This window comes from Macrobrachium nipponense, chromosome 3 (assembly GCF_015104395.2).
Source record: "Macrobrachium nipponense isolate FS-2020 chromosome 3, ASM1510439v2, whole genome shotgun sequence".
NCBI classification, from domain to species: domain Eukaryota; kingdom Metazoa; phylum Arthropoda; class Malacostraca; order Decapoda; family Palaemonidae; genus Macrobrachium; species Macrobrachium nipponense.
In genome coordinates this window covers 71,932,730-71,954,246 of record NC_087202.1, presented here as the reverse complement: position 1 = coordinate 71,954,246, position 21,517 = coordinate 71,932,730, and the positions used below count along the sequence as shown (strand labels likewise).

Sequence of the window (21,517 nt, the reverse complement as noted above, 5' to 3'; positions counted from 1 at the left end):
GCACAGCCCCAAGGTGGCATAATATATACAAAATGTGAGAGTGGGTTTTAAAATTTAATGCAAAACTTCCTCTTACCTACTGTCCTCTTGAGTCTCTCTCAGTTGGATATGTTGGCTATTAAAAATGGACTTTTCTCTACATAGCTTGTCACTTCTGCCAACATCATTTACAGACGAAAGCTGCTTCCAAGGGCCTATTTCAGATAAAGAGGATATCAATTGACAACTTTCTTGAAGTTTACCTGGGATGTATGTAGTTGGATTTGTGATAACATACATTTTGCTACGACCATTGTCAGGTCCAGTATCCTCATTGTACGGGGGTTTAAAGCCAGCCCAAAGAGCTTCAAGATTGTTAATAGATGCTGGATTTGATGGGGATGATGGGGGACTATGATGATGCCATAATGATGCTAATGATGTTGGTATTACAACAGCTCCTGACTTTTTATGACAATCTATTTCTACAGGTACAGGAAAATTATCATTAATCCATCCAGTGGCTCCTTCATTCTCTCTTTCTATCCAGGCTCCATCTGACGCAGCAACACAACTGTGCTCAACATCATTAATTTGTGACCAAGCATCTGGTTCACTATCAACTTGTACTTGCCATATATTACGAGGATGAGGAGCCTCTGACACCCTAGGATTATTCTTCCATATGTTTGCCAAGTTGCCTCCTGCATCAGGGAAATCTTGGTGCTGGAATTCAAAAACATCAGGATCCTGATCATCATCACAAGTAAAATGATCAGTGAAACACAAATTCTCATGAGCTAAATCCTCCTTAGGTTTACAAAATGATTGTATATTTGTCACACTTTCCTCTTCAGTCTGACAAAACTTTTCGTTGTTAACAACTTTAAACTTTGGAACTAGAGCAATAGCAGGAATACTTTCATTGGGATTCACTTCTTGGTCATCTTCAGTTTGAACAATTTTTGGAGGTGGTTCTTTATAAACCATATATTTCTTTGGTGAACCTTCAAGAAGATCACTTTCCAAAAACAAAGCCCCACTACTTGTTCGCTGAAACGGCAAGTCTGGACGTTCAGAATTAATAACAAACATGGTACCGTCTTCATAATGATCATCAGCAGTACTACCAAGGCTTTCTTGTCGAATGGGTCGGAAGTGTGTGCGTGGTGACGTCAATAAATTTTCCTCCTCTTGGCCTGGGGGCAGTTCATCCACATTCCCAGCTACTGCTCCATGATTAGTACCACCTTCTAGATTTAAGTGTAATTTTTCAGACAGATGTTCCACGGAATTACGTAGCTCAGCACTTTTACCCCTTGGAATGACCATTGAAAACCCACTATTTTCTGTGTGCCTGAGATCAGCCTGTGGCCCACTAGGTCCTGATGGTAACTGCTTGAGGAGGGATGTGTTTGGAGCATGCTCCTCCTCTTGGGATTCATAGCTCTTACATACATCTTCAACTATAGCCACCATCTTCTCATGCTCTGAATCTGTCTGATTACTGTTGTTATTAGTGATATTATTATTGTTTTGAACTTCTTCACAACTCTGATCTTCTGGCATAAACTCTAAATTGCCATTACTTAAACTTAAATCAGCAAAAATACTTTCCAAGCCTAATGTATTTTCCCACAGATTTTCTAAACCTAATTTCATGTAAGAATTACATAAAGTTCCCTCAATTTCACCTGTTGATGTGCAATAATCATCATTTTTGTGTGAAATAACCGGATTGATATTATCTCCCCTGCATGATATAAATGAGCCCTCACCTCTTGAAATATCATTAGCATTACAATCTGACCAAACTGATTTTTCTAAGCAGCTGTTTAGATCAAAGAGGGCATTAGAATCACTCTCTTCCCTTAAATTACTTGGGGATTTTTGATTTGTAATGCCACATAAAAGGGAATCATCCTGAATAACACTGCTGGAAGGTTCCCATATCTGTTTCTGCTGCCACTTATTGCTAGTGGAAGACATTTCATCTTGAATAACTTCAGTAATGTTATGATCGTTGGGCACAGACTCCTTGGCAACATACTGGTCAGGAACTTCATATCCCCATATTGTTGTGTAAAATGCAAGTTCTTGCATAGCAGGAGGATCCCAAACATGTTCTCCTCGACCATGACCAAGAGATTCACCAGCTTGCCCCCAAACTTGAGCTACAGAGTCTGAAATCTTTCTCTCTAATTGCCGCAGACTTTCAAGGTCCTGGTCAGGACCAGAAATAGCAAATGTCTCCACATCACTACTAGAGCCGCTTGTCCCACCAGAGGTACTGCCCCTTTCAAACAATCTATTGCCACTACTTCCTTGCAATTTATTTCCCTCTGTATCACTGGCCTTCACAAGAAAATCTCCCATACATTCCCATTCCTCTTGGTTATTCTTGACTTTCCCAGACGAAGGTACCCCTGAACCTTTATCATGTCGGTCATCTTTTACCTTGTCAAACTCTTGGTCACCCTTGTCACGATCCTCTGAACTCTCGCGTGAGCTAGTATCACCAATGTAACCTTCGCCTATATCTTCATCTAACAGTGGCCCTGTAAATCTCTTACGTCGTCTTTCAACAACTCTCTCAGCATCTGAGGCACTATCAGTATCATAACTTTCACTCAGCAAAGCTTCTTTATGTTTTGACGCTGCATGCCAAGTAAAAGGAACATGATGCCTTCGGCTGCCTTCTGAACTCTCATTCCCCTCTGGTTTAGCTTCCACATCTTTTCTCTTCTCCTTCTCACGACACTTCTTTCGAAAAGCCCTTGGCATCTTTGAAGCAATGGCTGCAACAGATGCTGACTTACGAACTTCCCAGACACAAGAACACAGAGCATCCCCAGACCTCCAGACCTCCTCATGGGTGCAATTCTCCTTGCACGACCCACTTAGAGGTGGAAAGGCTGCATAATACCTGTAGGGAAAAAATAAGATATATTTCAATATTACAGGATAAACCATGTTCAAGTACTTAGTATAAATGTCCATTACCATCAGAGCCTATAATCCCACACTTGAATCCTACTTTGATACCAAATAAGGCATAGAAAAACACATACAAGAACTGGAGTTTAGCACTATTTCAACACAAATTTAATATTGCTCTAATATCTTCACATTAGAAGAAAGAATTGGCAAGACCAATTTAAATTATTAAATAAAAAGCAATTTCATTTATCTACATTGTCAGTGCTTATGATTTCAATTCACATTACCATGATTTCCCTCTAGTTGGTTATATTTCTGACAGTTCCTCCCATCCTCTGTTGTTTGTCCTTGTACTCAATTTGGTCCTAGATCATACCTATAACCTTTCCCTGTGATTTTCCGAGCCATTATACTGGTCGACACGCTTTCACTTCCTATAACTGACACTCCCATCACATCACATTCCCAAATCATCAGAATCTTTTTCAAACTCTTTAAATGCTGCTTTTCTACTTCTTCCTCATCTGTAATGTGATTTTCAAACCACTTACAAGCCCTAAATTTCAGCACCTTTTTAGCTGGGCTCTTAAAAGAATTTCCATCGCACATTAACGCATGTCTCATACTACCATCATGGAGTTTAAACTCTTTATTTACTATCTAACATTTTTTATTTACTCTTTCACATTACTCACTACAGTCCAGTTTCTCTCCACTTCCTTCAGGCTGATGATAGGAAATTATTATTGTTTGCCTGATTCAGCCTTTTCAATCCAGCATGGTAACAATATTATTTGCCAAAGGTAGTTTAAACTGACTGAGCGAAGATTTTTGAACTGAGGGCTAGCGTGAAAGATTTGCTCTTACAAATAAAAATTAATTAAAATAAAAAATAAATAAAGACAATGAAATACAATTGATTTGTCTATAAATTAAATCTCTGTACACCTTTCACAGTAAAATATTAACCCTCTTACGCCAGAGGGGTATAATAAAAATCGTCTCCTGTATACCGAGGGGGTCTCGGAGTGAGCGCCGTAGCGGAAAAAATATTAAAAAAAAAAAAAATCACAGCGTGCTTAGTTTTCAAGATTAGGAGTTCAATTTTGGCTCCTTTTTTTGTTATTGCCTGAAGTTTAGTATGCAACCATCAGAAATGAAAATAATATCATTATCATATATAAATAATGCGATATATGATAGCGCGAAAACAAAATTTCATACATAATTGTATTCAAATCGCGCTGTGAGCAAAACGGTTACTGTAAGATTTTTAGCTTACAATTACAGTTTTCGACCATTTCGGACGAGTTAAAGTTAACTGAATGTCGAATTTTTTTAATATATTTTTTTTATATGCAAATATTTCAAAAATGGGAAAAGCTATAACCTTCAATTATGCGTAACGATTGTAAACAAAACAACGCCTTGATCCATGAGCTCCGAGCATCCCCCAAGGAGCATGATTCAAAAGTTTTCGGCTGGTAGGCCTATAAGTATTTTTCCGCAAATTTTTAAAAAAACTTTTTTACGTCGACGTTTATTACGTCCAATCGGCACTCAGGAGACAATTTATCTCGACGTTTAATACGTCCAATCGGCGTAAGAGGGTTAAAATACTGAGGACTTTAAAAAAATTTTCCCAAGGGCTTTATGAGTTGTCAATACAGTCTTTTGCTGTCAATTGAAATCAGAGAACTTAAAATTTTTTTTTATTGTCAGTAATTTCTCTACTGATGTGAATAATGTCAAGAGGGGTACCCATTTGGTAGTTTATGAGTGTCCAGTTCATATACAGGATAATATTATTACTGTAATACAAAACCTAAACATTTTTTATTCATACATCGTATGTATTATTATTACATATTTTTTATTATTATTTGGTGGTTTAACTATACCATACAACTGAAATGCTCACCTGTCACAAAGTTGGACAAAAGGGTTTGATTTATATAGATAAAATTTCAATTTCAATTAAAGCAATGCAAGTCTTTAAAATGAAGTAATTGGATAAATACAAAAATTTGCTGTAAGTTTAAGGGAAGCGCTAACTCCAAAAGGACCCATTATAAAATAAGTGCTTACAGTCACCTTATGATGAAAGGGAATTGCTTCAAATTTTTACCAACTAATAATGAAATTTGTCAAAGAGAAAAAGTTAGAAATTTTACTTCTAAGAAATTTTTTTTTGCATTAGAAAAAAAATCACATTTAAAAAATAAGCCCAAAAATATTTTTCACAGAAAAATCTGTTCCACTCTGAAAATTAAGATACAGTGGTACCTCGACATACGAAAGGCTCAACTTACGAAAACCTCGAGATACGAAAGCAAATACAAAGATTTTTTTGGCTCTACATACGAAAATAGTTCAAGTTACGAAAGGTTGTTGATGTAAAGTCCCGAGATTCGCCCGGACCACCGAGAACAATTTTAAAACTCGCGCCCTGCCAACTGAGTAAACTCACCAGCATCTTCCTACTCTCCCATAAGATCCTGCTCTCCTATTGGTCAGCATCTACCCCTTGTGCTCTATGTATTCTATTGGTAAAAGGATGCTGTAAATTGAAGAACTTATTCATGCAATACATTTAATAAAAAAAACCATTAGGTAAAGATAGAATAAAGAATAGAAATGAATGGTTATTATACAGTTTGGTAGTTTCAGTAGCTGAAGAGAGATAATGAAAATTTATGGCTTACTGTGTACTAGGAAAAGTGATTGCTTGGCGATCGTTTGGTACTCGTAAGTGCTGGATGTAAACAGAAGTTTGGAAGCTTTTTTTTTTTTTATTGTTTATTGTAGTTAATGGTTATTAAATAACCATTAACTATTGAAATGAGTACATGCAATACATTTAATAAAAAAAACCTATTGAAATGAGTACATGCAATACATTTAATAAAAAAAATTGTGAATTAGATATCATAAAATATAAAATAAATCAGACTGCTATCATCAAAGCCAACAAATACATATTTTTTAGAATTCTTCTTCCGTTTTAATATTACGTTACATTTGTTTCATTATAGCTGTCAGTAACTCTGTATCTCCATTAGGTAAAGATAGAATAAAGAATAGAAATGAATGGTTATTATAATGTTTGGTAGTTTTATTAGTTGAAGAGTGATACTAATGAAAATTTATGGCTTACTGTGTCCTAGGAAAAGTGATTGCTTGGCGATCGTTAGGTACTCGTAAGAGTTGAACATAAACAAACGATTGGAAGGTTTTTTTTTTTTTTTTTTTTTTTTTTTTTGTGTATTATAGTTAATGATTAATTAATAATTATTTGAAATTAGTACATACTGATTATTTATACATTTTATTGGCATATTCTAAACTTTTAGCTTCTTAGGTTTAGATGTCAGAATCATAGACTAGGCTACAGTAGCAACTGCTAACATAGGCTAGGCCTATTGCTAAGGGACATATGCTAAAGTCCTAATATATGCAGTAAAAATGGGGTTGAACATGACATGCAGTTGAATATTACTCAAGTATGTACAGTATTTTGCCTTTTTGGAGCCATATTTCTTCCATCGGATCGGCGTCGTAAGCCTAGAACATGTTGTAGGCCTGGAAATATAATTTACTGGGGTGTTTTTGTAGGGCTTGGAACGGATTAGGCATTTTACATGTAAAATGCGGTTCAAGATACAAAACAACTTGGAACGGATTAATTTCGTATTTCGAGGTACCACTGTACATAGTTATACTACACTGTAAAATTTAATCGAATTTGGTTCAGTCTCCTTGGTGTTACAAGAATTTATTTTTAAAAAAGTTTTGAGAAAATGGCAAAAGAAAAAAAATATTATGCATATTTTGTAATAACTATGAAACTACTATCATAGTTAGAAGGCTGATTTTTGTCCTGACACTATTTCTCCTCAGGAAACAGCAATAGTAGAGCAATAATTTTGGACTCTAAACCAAAAAAACAATCAAGATTATCTGGTTTCCTGAAGGCAGTTATCCTTATATCATTACATATAAGCTATTTTCTTCAACACTAGAGAAAATGGGATATTTTAATGGGGAACAACAGAGACTGACTGTTCTACAAGTCTTTTTCATTCACAGTAAAGTGATGTACAAAATTGTTCACGGACCAATCGAAGCATTTTTTTGCACCAATAACATTTCTACATTTATGTTTATTTACAAATAAAACTGTCAAAAACAGTCCACAAGTCTCTGGGACACAATATTATCCTGAATTATTCATAGACTTTTTCTTTTTTATTCTTTGTACAATCTGTGGCTTAGTGTCATACAAGTGATGAATAAAATTGTCAATAAACCCATAGACAAATTTTTTTCAGCATTATTGCTTCAGGATATATCTACTCAAGACTTAAAACAGATGAAAACTCTTAATAACTAAAATTCAATAATTCCTTGAATTCGGCAGTCGGAGCACCCCGAAGTTTATTACTATTTAGTTCAACCAGACCACCGAGCTAATTTACTGAGCTCTAACAGGGCTGATACAAAGGATTTGTCTTTAATACTCTTTAAAAATATGTAAATTTAATTTTAAATTACAGTATTCTAAAACTTAATGTTAATGGTAGTAAGATATGTTTAAATCTGATTACGCACAAGAATTGCAATGTGTACCTGTTATATTTGATTGTTATGATAATCGACTTCTACAGTATCATTTGTTACTTATTATTCTGCACCTCTCATTATGGATTTATTGACAACTGTCGATAGTACATCACAGATATTCATTCAATTTTCACAGTACAAGTAAGTAAATTTGTAGTTCCACAATATTTCTGCTCACTACATCCTAATGGAGCCACAACATCATGCCTCACAAAAATTGGATATAGAGCTTGGTGATAAATGGGGCATTGGCCTAGCTTTCATCCTGTCACTCCCTACCAATGAACTATACTTTTTTTTTTCAAGGTAATTTTCATGCTTAGAAAAGGTTCAATTAAATACTAAATGATCACATTGCATGACTAAAACCAATACAGTATCAGCAGAACACCTCCATTGACCTGTCCATATTATTTTGGTATGTATGTATTACTACTGTCACAAGTAGTTTAGCAAAATTACAGTCCCATTTCCAGACCCTGACAATTGGCCTTTTTTTTTTTTTTATCTTATTTTTTTTATTTTACAAAAGTACTTGCATATGTATCACACCTAAGCATAAATACAGCACTGAATGTCCCTTACTTTTCAGCCTGTTCCTCTGGTGTAGATGAAGATGCATACTCCTCTGATTCGTTGCAGCTTTCTTGCGAGTCTACAAGGTCGTTAACTTTTTCTTTATTGCCACATGCAGCATTACTATTAGCCACATTATGGTGCTTGTTCTCGGCAGCTGTTTTCAGACGTGTACAAAGTTCTTCCACCAGCCTCTCTAAGTCATAACGCTGCAAAGCAAACACTAATTACCTTACACTTTTCATACAAGATTCAATACAAATTCTAAACAAAGCCATACTAGACAAACTCTGTAATGACTTAACTTTACCCTATACCCCAGATTTTGGTATAAGAGATGAGAATCATGATGGGTAATACTCAAATGATAAACTTTACCACTGTAGCATTACATAGACTAAAAAAAAATTGAATGCCAAGGAAAAGTAATTTTTTTCTTTGCACTGTAACAATGACACCAGAGTTACTATGGAGATCTGAAGTATACAAACTTTTAACATTAATCAAAATTATTTTGGTTTTACCCACATCTCAAAGTTTTCTTCCATACAAATAAAGCATCTGATCCTTACTGCCGCAACAAATGCCCAATTTTACAATATTGTTTATTTCTTCAGTTTGGTTATAAGCAAAAGTAACTGACAACGAGGCATTATCTTGGGAAGGACAATTTTTATGAAGGTTTGTCACTGTTACAGAGTAGCTGAATTAGATTACTGAGTCACCCTGTTGACACTATTCATCCCACAGGATTGCTATTATATGAACACTGGAAATGGAAAGTTTGGAAGTCTGACAGCTTAGAAAAAAGCCAAAGGTATTAGGTGAAAAGTACATGGCAGAAAACAATGTAGATAAGGCCAAAGGGATGCTGCTAAAAACCTTCAAGTGTCACACAAGGCAAACACTATGAGGTAACCAAATTTGGGGGATCAATACAGTGTCACAATAGCAACCAATGGGAAGGCTCAGAAAATCATGAAAGGTAAAGATCTGGTCCATTTATGAATTCAAGCAGAGGGTGCATAACACAAAATTCGGGAATTAAATCAGCAAAAAGATGACATAATGAAAATATGTTAATAAGAATATTTTTTAAACCTTTTCATTTCATTCCAACTTGCAACAGCAAAAATGAAAACTGAATGGAAAACTCAGGAAAAGGTTTCAATACAGACACTTGAATAAGAGGTCAGAAAAACAAAAAAGCCACTAGTACCTATGTCACAAACTGAACGAAAATAGCAACCTAGCAACGTTCAACCTACAGTTATACGTAAAGGGTCTTGTTACTTAATAAGGAATTAAAGCTTTTGTACTACAAGGGAAAACCTGCATGTGAACATATGAGCACTACCTGCCATTAAAATACTTATACAAAAACCAGTTCCATAGGACTGATCTCAGTGAATATGAAGATTTTATATATATTATATATATATATATATATATATATATATATATATATATATATATATATATATATATATATATATATTATATATATATATATATATTCGATCCTACTTTCGATCCTTAATTTTTCTATTCAATGAAATTGGCAACCTTTTATTTTAGCCAATGAAATATGAAGACTAGCACATAATACCTGAACCTAAGCAAAAGCCTTACATCTACAAAGTGAATTTACCCATATTTTTTTCTTATACCCTACTGCTCATAATATCAATAGGCTATAAGAAAATTGTTGGGTTTGGTTCACCGACATTTTTACCTCATCAGAAGCAGACATGAGGCACTGGATGGCTGCCACCTTCTGCAGTTGCTCCGAGGTTAGCACACGCTGTTTTTGGCGAACCTTATAACGTTTACGAGCACGGCGACTTCCACCACGCTACAAGGCATGAAAACCTTTATTTACATTTGCTATATTAATCCCAACTAAAATCCTACTCATCACATACACCCACACAGATGACTTCCAAAATGTAGTTGAGAAAAAATTTCCTGAGAATAAAAGAGTACACCAAAAACCAATTCCACCTTTTGTATACAGTCACCATTAATTAAATGTATAACCAACATACAATATGTACTAGCAAAGGTGCACAATCAACATAATTACAAGAATGTCCTTATGCCCTGCAAGGTGCAAGAAAGCAATTATCATGGGTCAACTGTACCTACAATGTAAATTTAAGCTTTGACAATTGAAAAACTTATGACTATAATTATTCGCTACACTGACATGAGTATTGTATGTTAACCTGTTAAGCGTCATCCACGTAACAATACGTTTACTGCAATCTACTTGGTAGCGCCTTCAACGGGATATTACGTTTAAGACTTTACCTGTGCTTGTCAAACCGTCAGTCCCGTAATAATACGTTTACTCGTATAAAAAGTGTAGGAACATCATTTGGTAACACTCTCAGCACATGTAAGCTGTAAATGGAAACTTATTTCCTGCCTGGCAACTCTTTTCTGGTGGTCGCTTGATGCTAGAAAGCTGCCTGGTTTTCTTTCAGTACGCTTTGGGCGTTTATCGAGACAAGTCGACTTTTGTCTTTCACAATAAATGTCCCAAAGAGGAGGTGTATTCCTTCAGGTGAGATCAATCAAATACTAGATGAGGAGTCAGATATTGATGACCTATTTGATGATGAGACCTCTAGTTCTGAATCCTCCAGTGATGAGGATATTGAGGGAACAAACTTTTCTTCCGATAGCAGGAGTGAATATGACTTTTCATTGCCGAGTGACTGGACTCAGAGAGGGGGAGAGAGAGAAATCCCTTTACTTTTGTTGCTGATCTCAGCATGAAACTTACAGTCGAGGATAAAGAGGACCCATTAGAATATTTTGAGAAATACTTTGATGATGAAATCATTGATTACCTCGCGAAAGAAACAAACAAATTTGCAAATCAGTTTCTAGATGAGAATGTAGAACATTTGTCTCCACAATCACGAGTACATATAGAAGGATTGACACTAGTAGGATTGTGTGTAGCCCCTTGGTTTAGAGACTGGCATACGCATGAATAATAGTGCATTTATGTATAATATTTTTCATTCAGCATTATCAAGTCTTTTGAAATAAAATAATAGCATTAATTATTTTTTATTCCAACATTTAATAAAATTCCTACACTTAACTACAGTATAAATTATAAGTCTAATATCAATATTAACTTTGAAAAACTATCATCAGTGCTATGATCGCTAATTACAAAAGAAGCGTATCAGTACGTTAAGCAGCGAGCTCATCCGGGGGGGACGCTTAACATTTTTATGTAGTAATTACCTCAGGATAGCATACTGTATCTCTCAAGTTATATTTTAACTGAACTACTGAGAAATTTCACAGAAGATAGGGGAAGGAACATACTATTTCAAGAGTAATTAAAAAGTTGCAGTAAGTGTATTAAGAATTTCTTTATTCAGACAGATTATAAACATTAAATTAGAAAATTGTATTTGACCTCAAGCGCAGTTCTCTTTTTCATACCTGTAAAACTTCCTACATTATATATTTATTTATATACATATCAAAATGTGTTCCATATTTACCTGCTGTGCAGTAAAGGAGGTAATTTCTGGAAGATCGGCGTCTGGGTGTGGAGTGTGACCTAGCAGGTCATCCAGGTCCAGGTCGCGTAAGTCGAAGTCATCAAGGTGTCGGCGAGAGAGCGGATGATGGTAGCGACCAGAAGTATTGGAAGAGCAGGTGGTAGAAATGGGTGTTGGAGGAGCAGGATGGGGACAATAGTGGTGGTGGAGAAGGGAGAGTAGCGTGTGTGCATATGTAGGGCCAGGGATTCCTCGCTCCTCCAGTTCCCCACACAACCACTCCACCACCAATGATGGTGCCCACTCACAGCGCACAAGCTTCATAACAACTGTGAAAGAAAAACATTTGAATGAGCTCACAATATTACTTGTAGCTGCTTCAATATTTGTTATTAGAACTTATTCATGATACAACTGAAAAAGCAACTGAGAAAACAACAGTAGTGGAACTTCAAGACCAGACTTTCAACAATTGCAAACCCATTTAAACAACTTTTTCAAGCACTACTATTCAAGGAAGATATCCTAACAGTGTATTCTACTTCTGTAAGAGTATTGGAACATAAATGGCAATAAAGAAGACTGTGGACATGCACAATCAATAAAGTTAACTCCAAGTACAGGTGACTTCATTTCATTATGTCCCATTATATGTACATATACATATGTAAAAAAAAAAAAAAAAAAAAAAGCCCACAACTTTTAACTAGGCATCCCGAGTTGGAATGAAGATAAAAGTTAAATGGATGTTTATTCCACGTGCAATACCTTTACCATAACCTATATTAACCCTTAAACGCCTAAGGGGTATAATAAACATCGTCTCCCGTATACCTAGGGTGTCTCGGAATGAGCGCCGAAGCGGAAAAAATATTTTTTTCAAAAAATCACAGCGCGCTTAGTTTTCAAGATTAAGAGTTCATTTTTGGCTCCTTTTTTGTCATTGCCTGAAGTTTAGTATGCAACCATCAGGTATTCAAATCGCACTGTGAGCAAAACGGGTAAAGCTAAAGAGTTAATTTTTTTTCGTTGTATTGTACACTAAATTGCGATCATTTTGGTATATAACACATTGTAAAATTATCAAAGCAACAGAGAAAATATTATCACAAAATGATGCATGAATTCGTAACTCGATGATATAAAAAAAATGTTTTTTTTTCAAAAATTCACCATAAATCTAAATATTGTTCTAGAGACTTTCAATTTATTTCAGAATGAAGATAAATGATTGAATATTACTATACTGTAAGGGTTTTAGCTTACAATTGCAGTTTTCGACCATTTCAGACGAGTTAAAGTTGACCGAGTGTTGAATTTTTTATATATTTTTTATATGCAAATATTTCAAAAATGAGAAAAGCTACAACCTTCAATTATTTTTTTTGTATTCTACATGAAATTGAGCACATTTTCATATATAAAACTCTATGTAACGCCTAATATGAAACGGAGCAAATATTCCGAGAAAGCGACGTACGCATTTCGGAGATTTGCGGCGGAGAATCCGCGCGCGGAGGGAAGGAAAGATTTTTTTAAAAATTCACCACAAATCAAAATATTGTGCTAGAGACTTCCAATTTGTTTCAAAATGAAGATAAATGACAATATTACTAGACTGTAAGAGTTTTAGCTTACAATTGCATTTTTCAACCATTTCGGTAGAGTCAAATTTGACCGAACGTGGTTTATTTTTTCTATTTATTGTGATTTATATGCAAATATTTCAAAATTGAGAGAAGCTACAACCTTCAATTATTTTTTGTTGTATTCTACATAAAATTGCGCACATTTTCATATATAAAACTTTATGAAACGGCTAATTTAAAATAGTGCAAACATTACCACAATCGCACGTATAATTTTTTCGGAAGAGTTACCACGCGGACGTAAGGAATTTTTTTTTTTCTTTTTTCATAAATTTACCATAAATCAAAATATTATTTTGATTGTGCTAGAGACTTCTAATTTGTTGCAAAATGAAGGTAAATGATTGAATATTACTAGAACATAAGAGTTTTAGCTTACAATTGCGTTTTTCGACCATTTCGGTAGAGTCAAAGTTGACCGAAGGTTGAAATTTTGGCACTTATCGTTATTTATATGAAAATATTTCAAAATTGATAAAAGCTACAACCATGCGTTGTTTTTAGTTGTATTTAGCATGAAATTGTACACATTTCCATATATAAAACTTTATGTAACGGCTAATTCAAAATGGTGCAAACATGACAACAATAGCACGTATGATTTATTTGGAAGTTACCGCGCAGACGTAAGGAAAAAGTTTTTTTCATAAATTCACCAAAAATAGAAATATTGTGCTAGAGACTTCCAATTTGTTGTAAAATGAAGGTAAATGATTGAATATTACTCATATATGAGAGTATTAGCTTACAATTGCGTTTTTCGACCATTTTGGTAGAGTCAAAGTTGACCGAAGGTTGAAATTTTGGCACATCATTATTTGTAAGAAAATATTTCAAAATGATAAAAGCTACAATCATGAATATTTTTTTGTTGTATTCTGCATGAAAATGCGCACATTATCATATATAATACTCCATGTAACGGCTAATTTAAAATGGTGCTAAAATTATGTCAAAGTGATGAAATAATTTCCGTGAACTCCCAGCATCCCCAAGGCGCGTGATTCAAAAGTTTTCGGCTGGTAGGCCTACAAGTATTTTTCCGCGAAATTTAAAAAAAACTTTTCTATGTCGACGTAAATTACGTCCGGTCGGCACCCAAAAGACAATTCATCTCGACGTAAAATATGTCCAATAGGCGTTTAAGGGTTAAATTTTCCTGTTATTCTTCACAAAAGGTCATCCTTTCAAAGGAAACAATAACAAGGCCAAGATTCAAGCATGGAAAATGACTAACTTTTGCTGGTCTTGCAGACTGAACAGTATTCCCAGAAAGGTGGGAGTCTCCTACCAACAGCAAGCCTCATCTTACAAATGACACTAATTCTAATGTGCCCATTTCTCTCATCTTTCTCAAGACCTACCACATATCCAATCAACTCTCCCATTTACAGTCAACTTATATTTTTGGTGTAATTTGCCTTTTCATATCTTTTGTTTAACTCATGTATGCTAGGCTTGTTAAATTAAGTTTAATACTTTTATTATTTCTTGTATTTTTGTAGATCTGGAACAGATTAATCTAACTCCCATTATTTCTTAAAAGGAAAATTTTGTTTGGTCTGAGAAGAAACTGGTTCATGGACAACTGAGGCATAAGAAAATTTGAAAATTTATAATATATATATATATATATATATATATATATATATATATATATATATATATATATATATATATATATATATATATATATATATATATGTATATATATATGTATATATATATATATATATATATATATATATATATATATATATATATAAATATATATATGAATAACTTGATCACAAAGTATATAAAACGTGATGCTATGTATAAATAAAGGTTTTTTTGCCACGAAGGAAAAAAATGAAAAAGCGAGATAGCCAGGTATTTTCAGTCCTGTTCAGACCCTTTACTGAGGCAAACTCAGGGTCCGAACAGGACCGAAAGTACTTGGCTATCTCGCTTTTTCATTTTTTTCCTTTGTGGCAAAAAACCTTTATATAATATATATATATTATATATATATATATATATCTATATATATATATATATATATATATATATATATATATATGCAGCCCCCAGCTTAAGCCCCGTACACACTATGCATCATGATGCTCGCAGTGTTAGATGGATGCATTGAAAAACTACTTTTTCAACACGAAGCTGCATCACCAACGTGTTGATGGGTTGGAGCCATTTCATTACTCAGCTCAGTGTTGCACCATCATTCTGAGGGGGAGGACGTCCGCTCTCCACCACCCGCCAAACCCCTTGAGTGGACAAGGACAAACAATACATTTTATTGAATTACTGAAGGAACATCCACCTGTTTGGAACATCAAATGCAAGCATTACAAGATGAGAAACATCAGGAGTGCAAGCTTGGAAACCATAAAATCAGTTATCAAGTTTTGTAAACTGTACATTGCGGAATGAAGACATTACTAAAAAGCTGCACACCCTGAAGACACAATTCTACAAGGGAATGTCTGCAATCAAAGCATCACAGAATTCTGGAGCTAGCACGGAAGATCTCTACACCGAAGTTATGGTGTTTTGATGAGCTGTGTTTCCTGTAATAAAAAAATATTTGTGTACTTTGTACCTATATTTGAACCTTAGTCTCAAATAATCCTCCCTAGGGATATTATAGATGACTTCACAGGTTTTGGGGATGATTAGACCGAGGCTCTATTTTGAAATCCTGGTTGAATATTGGAGGCTTGCATACGATCCTCCAGCTGCAAGAACGAGCTCCTGGTGATATGCTGTCTCGAAAGCTGGTGTCCTGCTTACAAATGTATGGTTCAATTTTTCCAACAATTTATAAAATGCAAGGATTGGCATTCTTGTGTAATTTTCAAAGTCTGTTGGATTTCCAACTTGTACCTCCAAAAATATTTCATTGAAGCTTCCCTTCAAAGGTCGCCGAGAAAGCCATTGCTTACACCACAAGGTTCTACGTTTCTTCCTCAAAAGTTTCTTTTTTGCAGCACACAGGGCAACTACACCCCACAGTAGTCTCTCCTGGCAAAGAACATCATCAGCAGACATCCTGCCGTTGAAAGCTGAACTGCGAGAACAAGTGAACAGTGTTGCAATACAGTTTGGCTGCTATTAATTTTATTCAACACCACTACTGTATCATGTAGCTGATACATGATGGCATAGTGTGTTTCCATTCTTGAGACACGTAGCAAGCCGGAAAATCATCAAAAATCCTAGGAAAACCTTACTTTTGATATTTTGGGTATAGTATTACAAACTATGTAAACAGTATTTTTATATAATTTTTCATATAAAATAAAATTATTTTGCATTTTTGGAGTCATATTATTTCTGCCAGATCGACGTTGTAACCCTGGAACATGTCAAACCTGGAAATAATTTCTGATGAATATAATTGAAAATCATCATAACCTCAAAACATCGTAAGCCAAACCCGTCATAATCCGGGGACTGCCTGTATTAATAATTTATGTGTATATATAAGATATATATATATATATATATATATATATATATATATATATATATATATATATATTATATATATATATATATATTTCTGGGTCGTCCTGTGTTCGCCGGTGAAATGGATCCTGCTATCCACTTTCCTGATATAAATAGTTATATCAGGAAAGTGTATAGCAGGATCCATTTCACCGGGCGACACAGGTCTCTCCCCAGAAATAGATTTTTCCTTCCTTCGTCAAAATCCCTTATATATATATATATATATATATATATATATATATATATATACTATATATATATATATATATACTATATATATATATATATATATATATATATATATATATATATATATATATATATATAATATATATACACACATATATATTTATACAGGCAGTCCCCGGGTTATGACATGGGATCCGTTCTTGAGAAGCGTTGTAAGCCGAAAATCGTCGTAAGCCTGAACATCGTGGAAAATCATAAAAAAAACCTTACTTTTAATGCTTTGGGTGAATTAAAAACTATGTAAACTGCATTCTTATTGCATTTTTCATAAAAAAAAAAAAACCCTTCAAATATTGATTATTTTGCATTTAAGGAGTCCTATTTCTTCTGCCAGATCAGTGTCGTAGGCACCTTAACCCTGGAACATGCGTCGTAAAACTGGAAATAATTTCTTATAATTGAAAAATGTTGTAACCTCAGAACGTCGTAAGCCTAACCTATTGTAAGCCAGGGGCAGGGGAGTTTGACAGTGACGGTAGTCTCAGAGCATCAGGGGGATGAGTAGCCACCTTCTCCACTGCACCTGCACAGATTTTATCAATAGGACATTTAACAGAAGTCACAATTTGGGCAACAGTATGTACACATTAATTTCATGATCCACCCTAGCTTCTAAACTGGCAATGGTATTGGGATCAGAAGGTTGGGAATTAGGTAGAGGAGTTAGAGGATGAGGCCTGTTAATAGGAGAGCAATTCGTCAAGAGGTGTTGAAGGAGCAAGAATAAAAGGAGAGCTCTGGCTAACAGACCCTTTAGCTTCGGCCTTAGCGGCCACCCTTCTGTCTACTTTTCTCTAATTTGTCCAGATTAGATAAGTTGTCCACATCCCTTGATCCCAGTCTTTACATTAGTCACATGTGAGATTAACAATACAATTTTGTCCCCTACATTGACAAAAAACCGAGTGATATTCATATTTAATGGAGGTAATCCTGGTATTGCAGTCTACTACAAAGCCAGATACTACATGAACTGGATTCAGACATCCTAAGTCACAATCAGTTATAAAGTCAACTAAGCCAATATAACTAGCAAGAAAGCTACCAAACTCAAAGAGTACTTCACCAAACACGGCGTGAAAAACAACCATCCGGTGAAAGAATTTCAAAACCTCAGATGACCGAACCATCGGCATGAAGTCGTTGGACGGCAGAAATTAACCCTCTTACGCCGACTGGACGTATTTTACGTCGACATTTTTTGTCTCCCGTGTGCCGACTGGACGTATTTTACGTCAACTTACAAAAGTTTTTTTTTTAATTCGCGGAAAAATACTTATAGGCCTACCAGCCTAAAACTTTTGAATCACGCGCCTTGGGGGATGCTGGGAGTTTACGGATCAAGGTGTTGTTTTGTTTACAATCGTTACATAGGCGCGCAAGCGCGAATTTCTTTCTTGCCGCACTAAAAAGTATCTGTGACACATCTCGGAAATTATTTCGTCACTTTGACATAATTTTTGTACCATTGTAAATTAGCCGTTACATGAAGTATTAGATATGAAAATGTGCGATTTTTTATGTAGAATACAACAATAAAATACTCATGATTGTAGCTTTCATCAGTTTTGAGATATTTTCATATAAATAACGATAATTGCCAAAATTTCAACCTTCGGTCAAATTTGACTACCAAAATGGTCGAAAAACGCAATTGTAAGCTAAAACTCTTATATTTTAGTAATATTCAATCATTTACCTTAATTTTGAAACTAATTGGAAGTCTCTAGCACAATATTTTGATTTATGGTGAATTTATGAAAAAACCTTTTCCTTACGTCCGCGCGGTAACTCTTCCGAAAAAAATCATACATGCGATTGTGGTAATGTTTGCACCATTTTAAAATTAGCCGTTATATAAAGTTTAATATATGGAAATGTGCGCAATTTCATGCACAATATAACTAAAAACAACCCATGGTTGTAGCTTTTATCAGTTTTGAGATATTTTCATATAAATAACGATAATTGCCAAAATTTCAACCTTCGGTCAACTTTGACTCTACCGAAATGGTTGAAAAACGCAATTGTAAGCTAAAACGCTTATATTCTAGTAATAATCAAGCAGTTACCTTCATTTTGCAACAAATTGGAAGTCTCTAGCACAATATTTTGACTTATGGTGAATTTATGAAAATAAATAACAATTTCTTTACGTCCGCGCGGTAACTCTTCCGAAAAAATTATACGTGCGATTGTGGTAATGTTTGCACCATTTTAAATTAGCCGTTACATAAAGTTTTATATATGAAAATGTGCGCAATTTCATGTAGAATACAACAAATAATAATTGAAGGTTGTAGCTTTTCTCATTTTTGAAATATTTGCATATAAATAGTGATAAATAGAAAAAAAACCACGTTCGGTCAACTTTCACTCTACCGAAATGGTCGAAAAACGCAATTGTAAGCTAAAACTCTTACAGTCTAGTAATATTCAGTCATTTATCTTCATCTTGAAACAAATTCGAAATCTCTAGCAAAATATTTAGATTTATGGTGAACTTTTAAAAAAATCTTTCCTTCCCTCCGCGCGCGGATTCTCCGCCACAAATCTCCGAAATGCGTACGTCCCATTCTCGGAATATTTGCTCCGTTTCATATTAGGCATTTCATAGTGTTTTATATATGAAAATGTGCGCAATTTTATGTAGAATAAAACGAAAAATATTTGAAGGTTGTAGCTTTTCTTATTTTTGAAATAATTGCATATAAAAAAATATATATAAAAAATTCGACATTTAGTCAACTTTAACTCGTCAGATATGGTTGAAAACTGCAATTGTAAGATAATACTCTTACAGTATAGTAATATTCAATCATTTGTCTTCATTGTGAAAGAAATTGGAAGTCTCTAGGACAATATTTAGATTTATGGTGAATTTTTGAAAAAAATATTTGTTTACGTCCGCGCGTTACGAATTCATGCATTATTTTGTGATAATATTTTCTCTGTGTTGCTTTTATAGGTTTACAATGTGTTATATACCAAAATGATTACAATTTAGTGTACATTACAACGAAAAAAAAGTAACTTGTTACCTTTAACCGTTTTGCGCACAGCGCGATTTGAATACAATTATATATGAAATTTCGTTTTTGCGCTATCATATATCGCATTATTTATATATGATAATGATAATTTTTTTCATTTCTGATGGTTGCATACTAAACTTCAGCCAATGACAAAAAAGGAGCCAAAAATGAACTCTTAATCTTGAAAACTAAGCGTGCTGTGATTTTTTGAAAAAAATATTTTTTCCGCTTCATGGGAGACAATTTTTTTTTTACCGCTTCGGCGTAAGAGGGTTAATGAAGCTCTTTAGCTACGTTGTACCTATTCGTCCCTGAAAGTGGGCAGGGCAGTTACCAAAACGAAAAACAAAAGAATTGCTACCACAAATTTTCAGATTTAAGCTGCTGCAAAAGGAAAATTATAGCTATGTAGTTACTTAGTAAGTTACTTATATAAAATGACTATGCCTGAACATAGGGGGAATTTGGTAAGTTTTCACACTTATTTGCGAGCCCTATTTATATAAAATGACTGTGCCTGAATATAGGGGGAATTTAGTAAGTTTTCACACTTAGTTGTAAGCCATATATTTTTAATGATAAAATGTTATAAGTCTTACAACATTTTATCATTAAAAATTTAAGATGACTTTGTGATGCGAGATGGAGGGTAGGTATGGCTATTGGACGAGTAGCAGAGCAGTTGAATGAAAGACTTGGAACAATAGGAGGAATGATATCTATGAGATTTCAGATTTGAGGAAAAGGCACAGGATGAGAGTAAATTGGGTGTCATCAAGGATAGAGAGGCAAGGGGGGGGGGGGGGGGGGGGGTATGTATGGCTATTGGATGAGTGGCAGAGCAGTTGAATGAAAGACTGGGAAGAAGAGAAGAAAAGGATACAGGCAGTCTTCGGTTATTGGCGGGGGTGCCCTGATAAGCAAAACCGCCATTGACCGAAACTCTGCGATTTATGGCACCAATAACCGGTTATCGGCGCCATATGGCTGAAGCACCATTACGGCGTGCCGCCGAAAACCGTAACGGTGCTAGACAAGTGCCATAAAACCGGATTGCCAATAACCGGGGACTGCCTGTATCTATAGACTTCAAACTTCAGGAAAAGGTAGACACAGGATGTGGGTCAAGTGGATGCCATTAAGGATGGAGATGGAAATACAGGCAGTCCCCGCTTATCAGCATGGTGCTGATAAGCAAAAACCACTACTAACAGTAACTGCGATTTATGGCACTTAGGGTGCCAAGCTGTTTTGGTTAATGGGACTGATAACTGGTTAATGGTACCTCTGTTAGGTATGGTATGTTATGGTGCCATAAATATTATCATGGATATGGCGCCAATAACTCCCACAACAAAAACTCAGCCTGTTATGGTGCTGGACAAGCGTCATAAAACCGGATTTCGTCAGGATAGTCTTCAACTAT

General features: G+C 34.9%; 1 protein-coding gene across 13 annotated transcripts in view; it reads right to left on the bottom strand.

The window, feature by feature from the left end:
- The window catches only part of LOC135221803 (uncharacterized), a 163,415-nt gene that overhangs the window by 61,215 nt on the left and 80,683 nt on the right, over positions 1 to 21,517 (bottom strand). For 11 of the 13 annotated variants that reach the window (XM_064259663.1, XM_064259669.1, XM_064259660.1 and 8 more), the window contains 4 exons: positions 11,652 to 11,980; positions 9,854 to 9,973; positions 8,128 to 8,327; positions 77 to 2,905 (listed from right to left, as the gene is read on the bottom strand). In XM_064259663.1, the coding sequence (XP_064115733.1) occupies positions 77 to 2,905; positions 8,128 to 8,327; positions 9,854 to 9,973; positions 11,652 to 11,980 (3,478 nt within the window). Of the gene's footprint in view, positions 1 to 76; positions 2,906 to 8,127; positions 8,328 to 9,853; positions 9,974 to 11,651; positions 11,981 to 15,391; positions 15,417 to 21,517 lie in introns of those variants that run through there. The other 2 variants (XM_064259668.1, XM_064259674.1) reach the window with 2 other exon arrangements.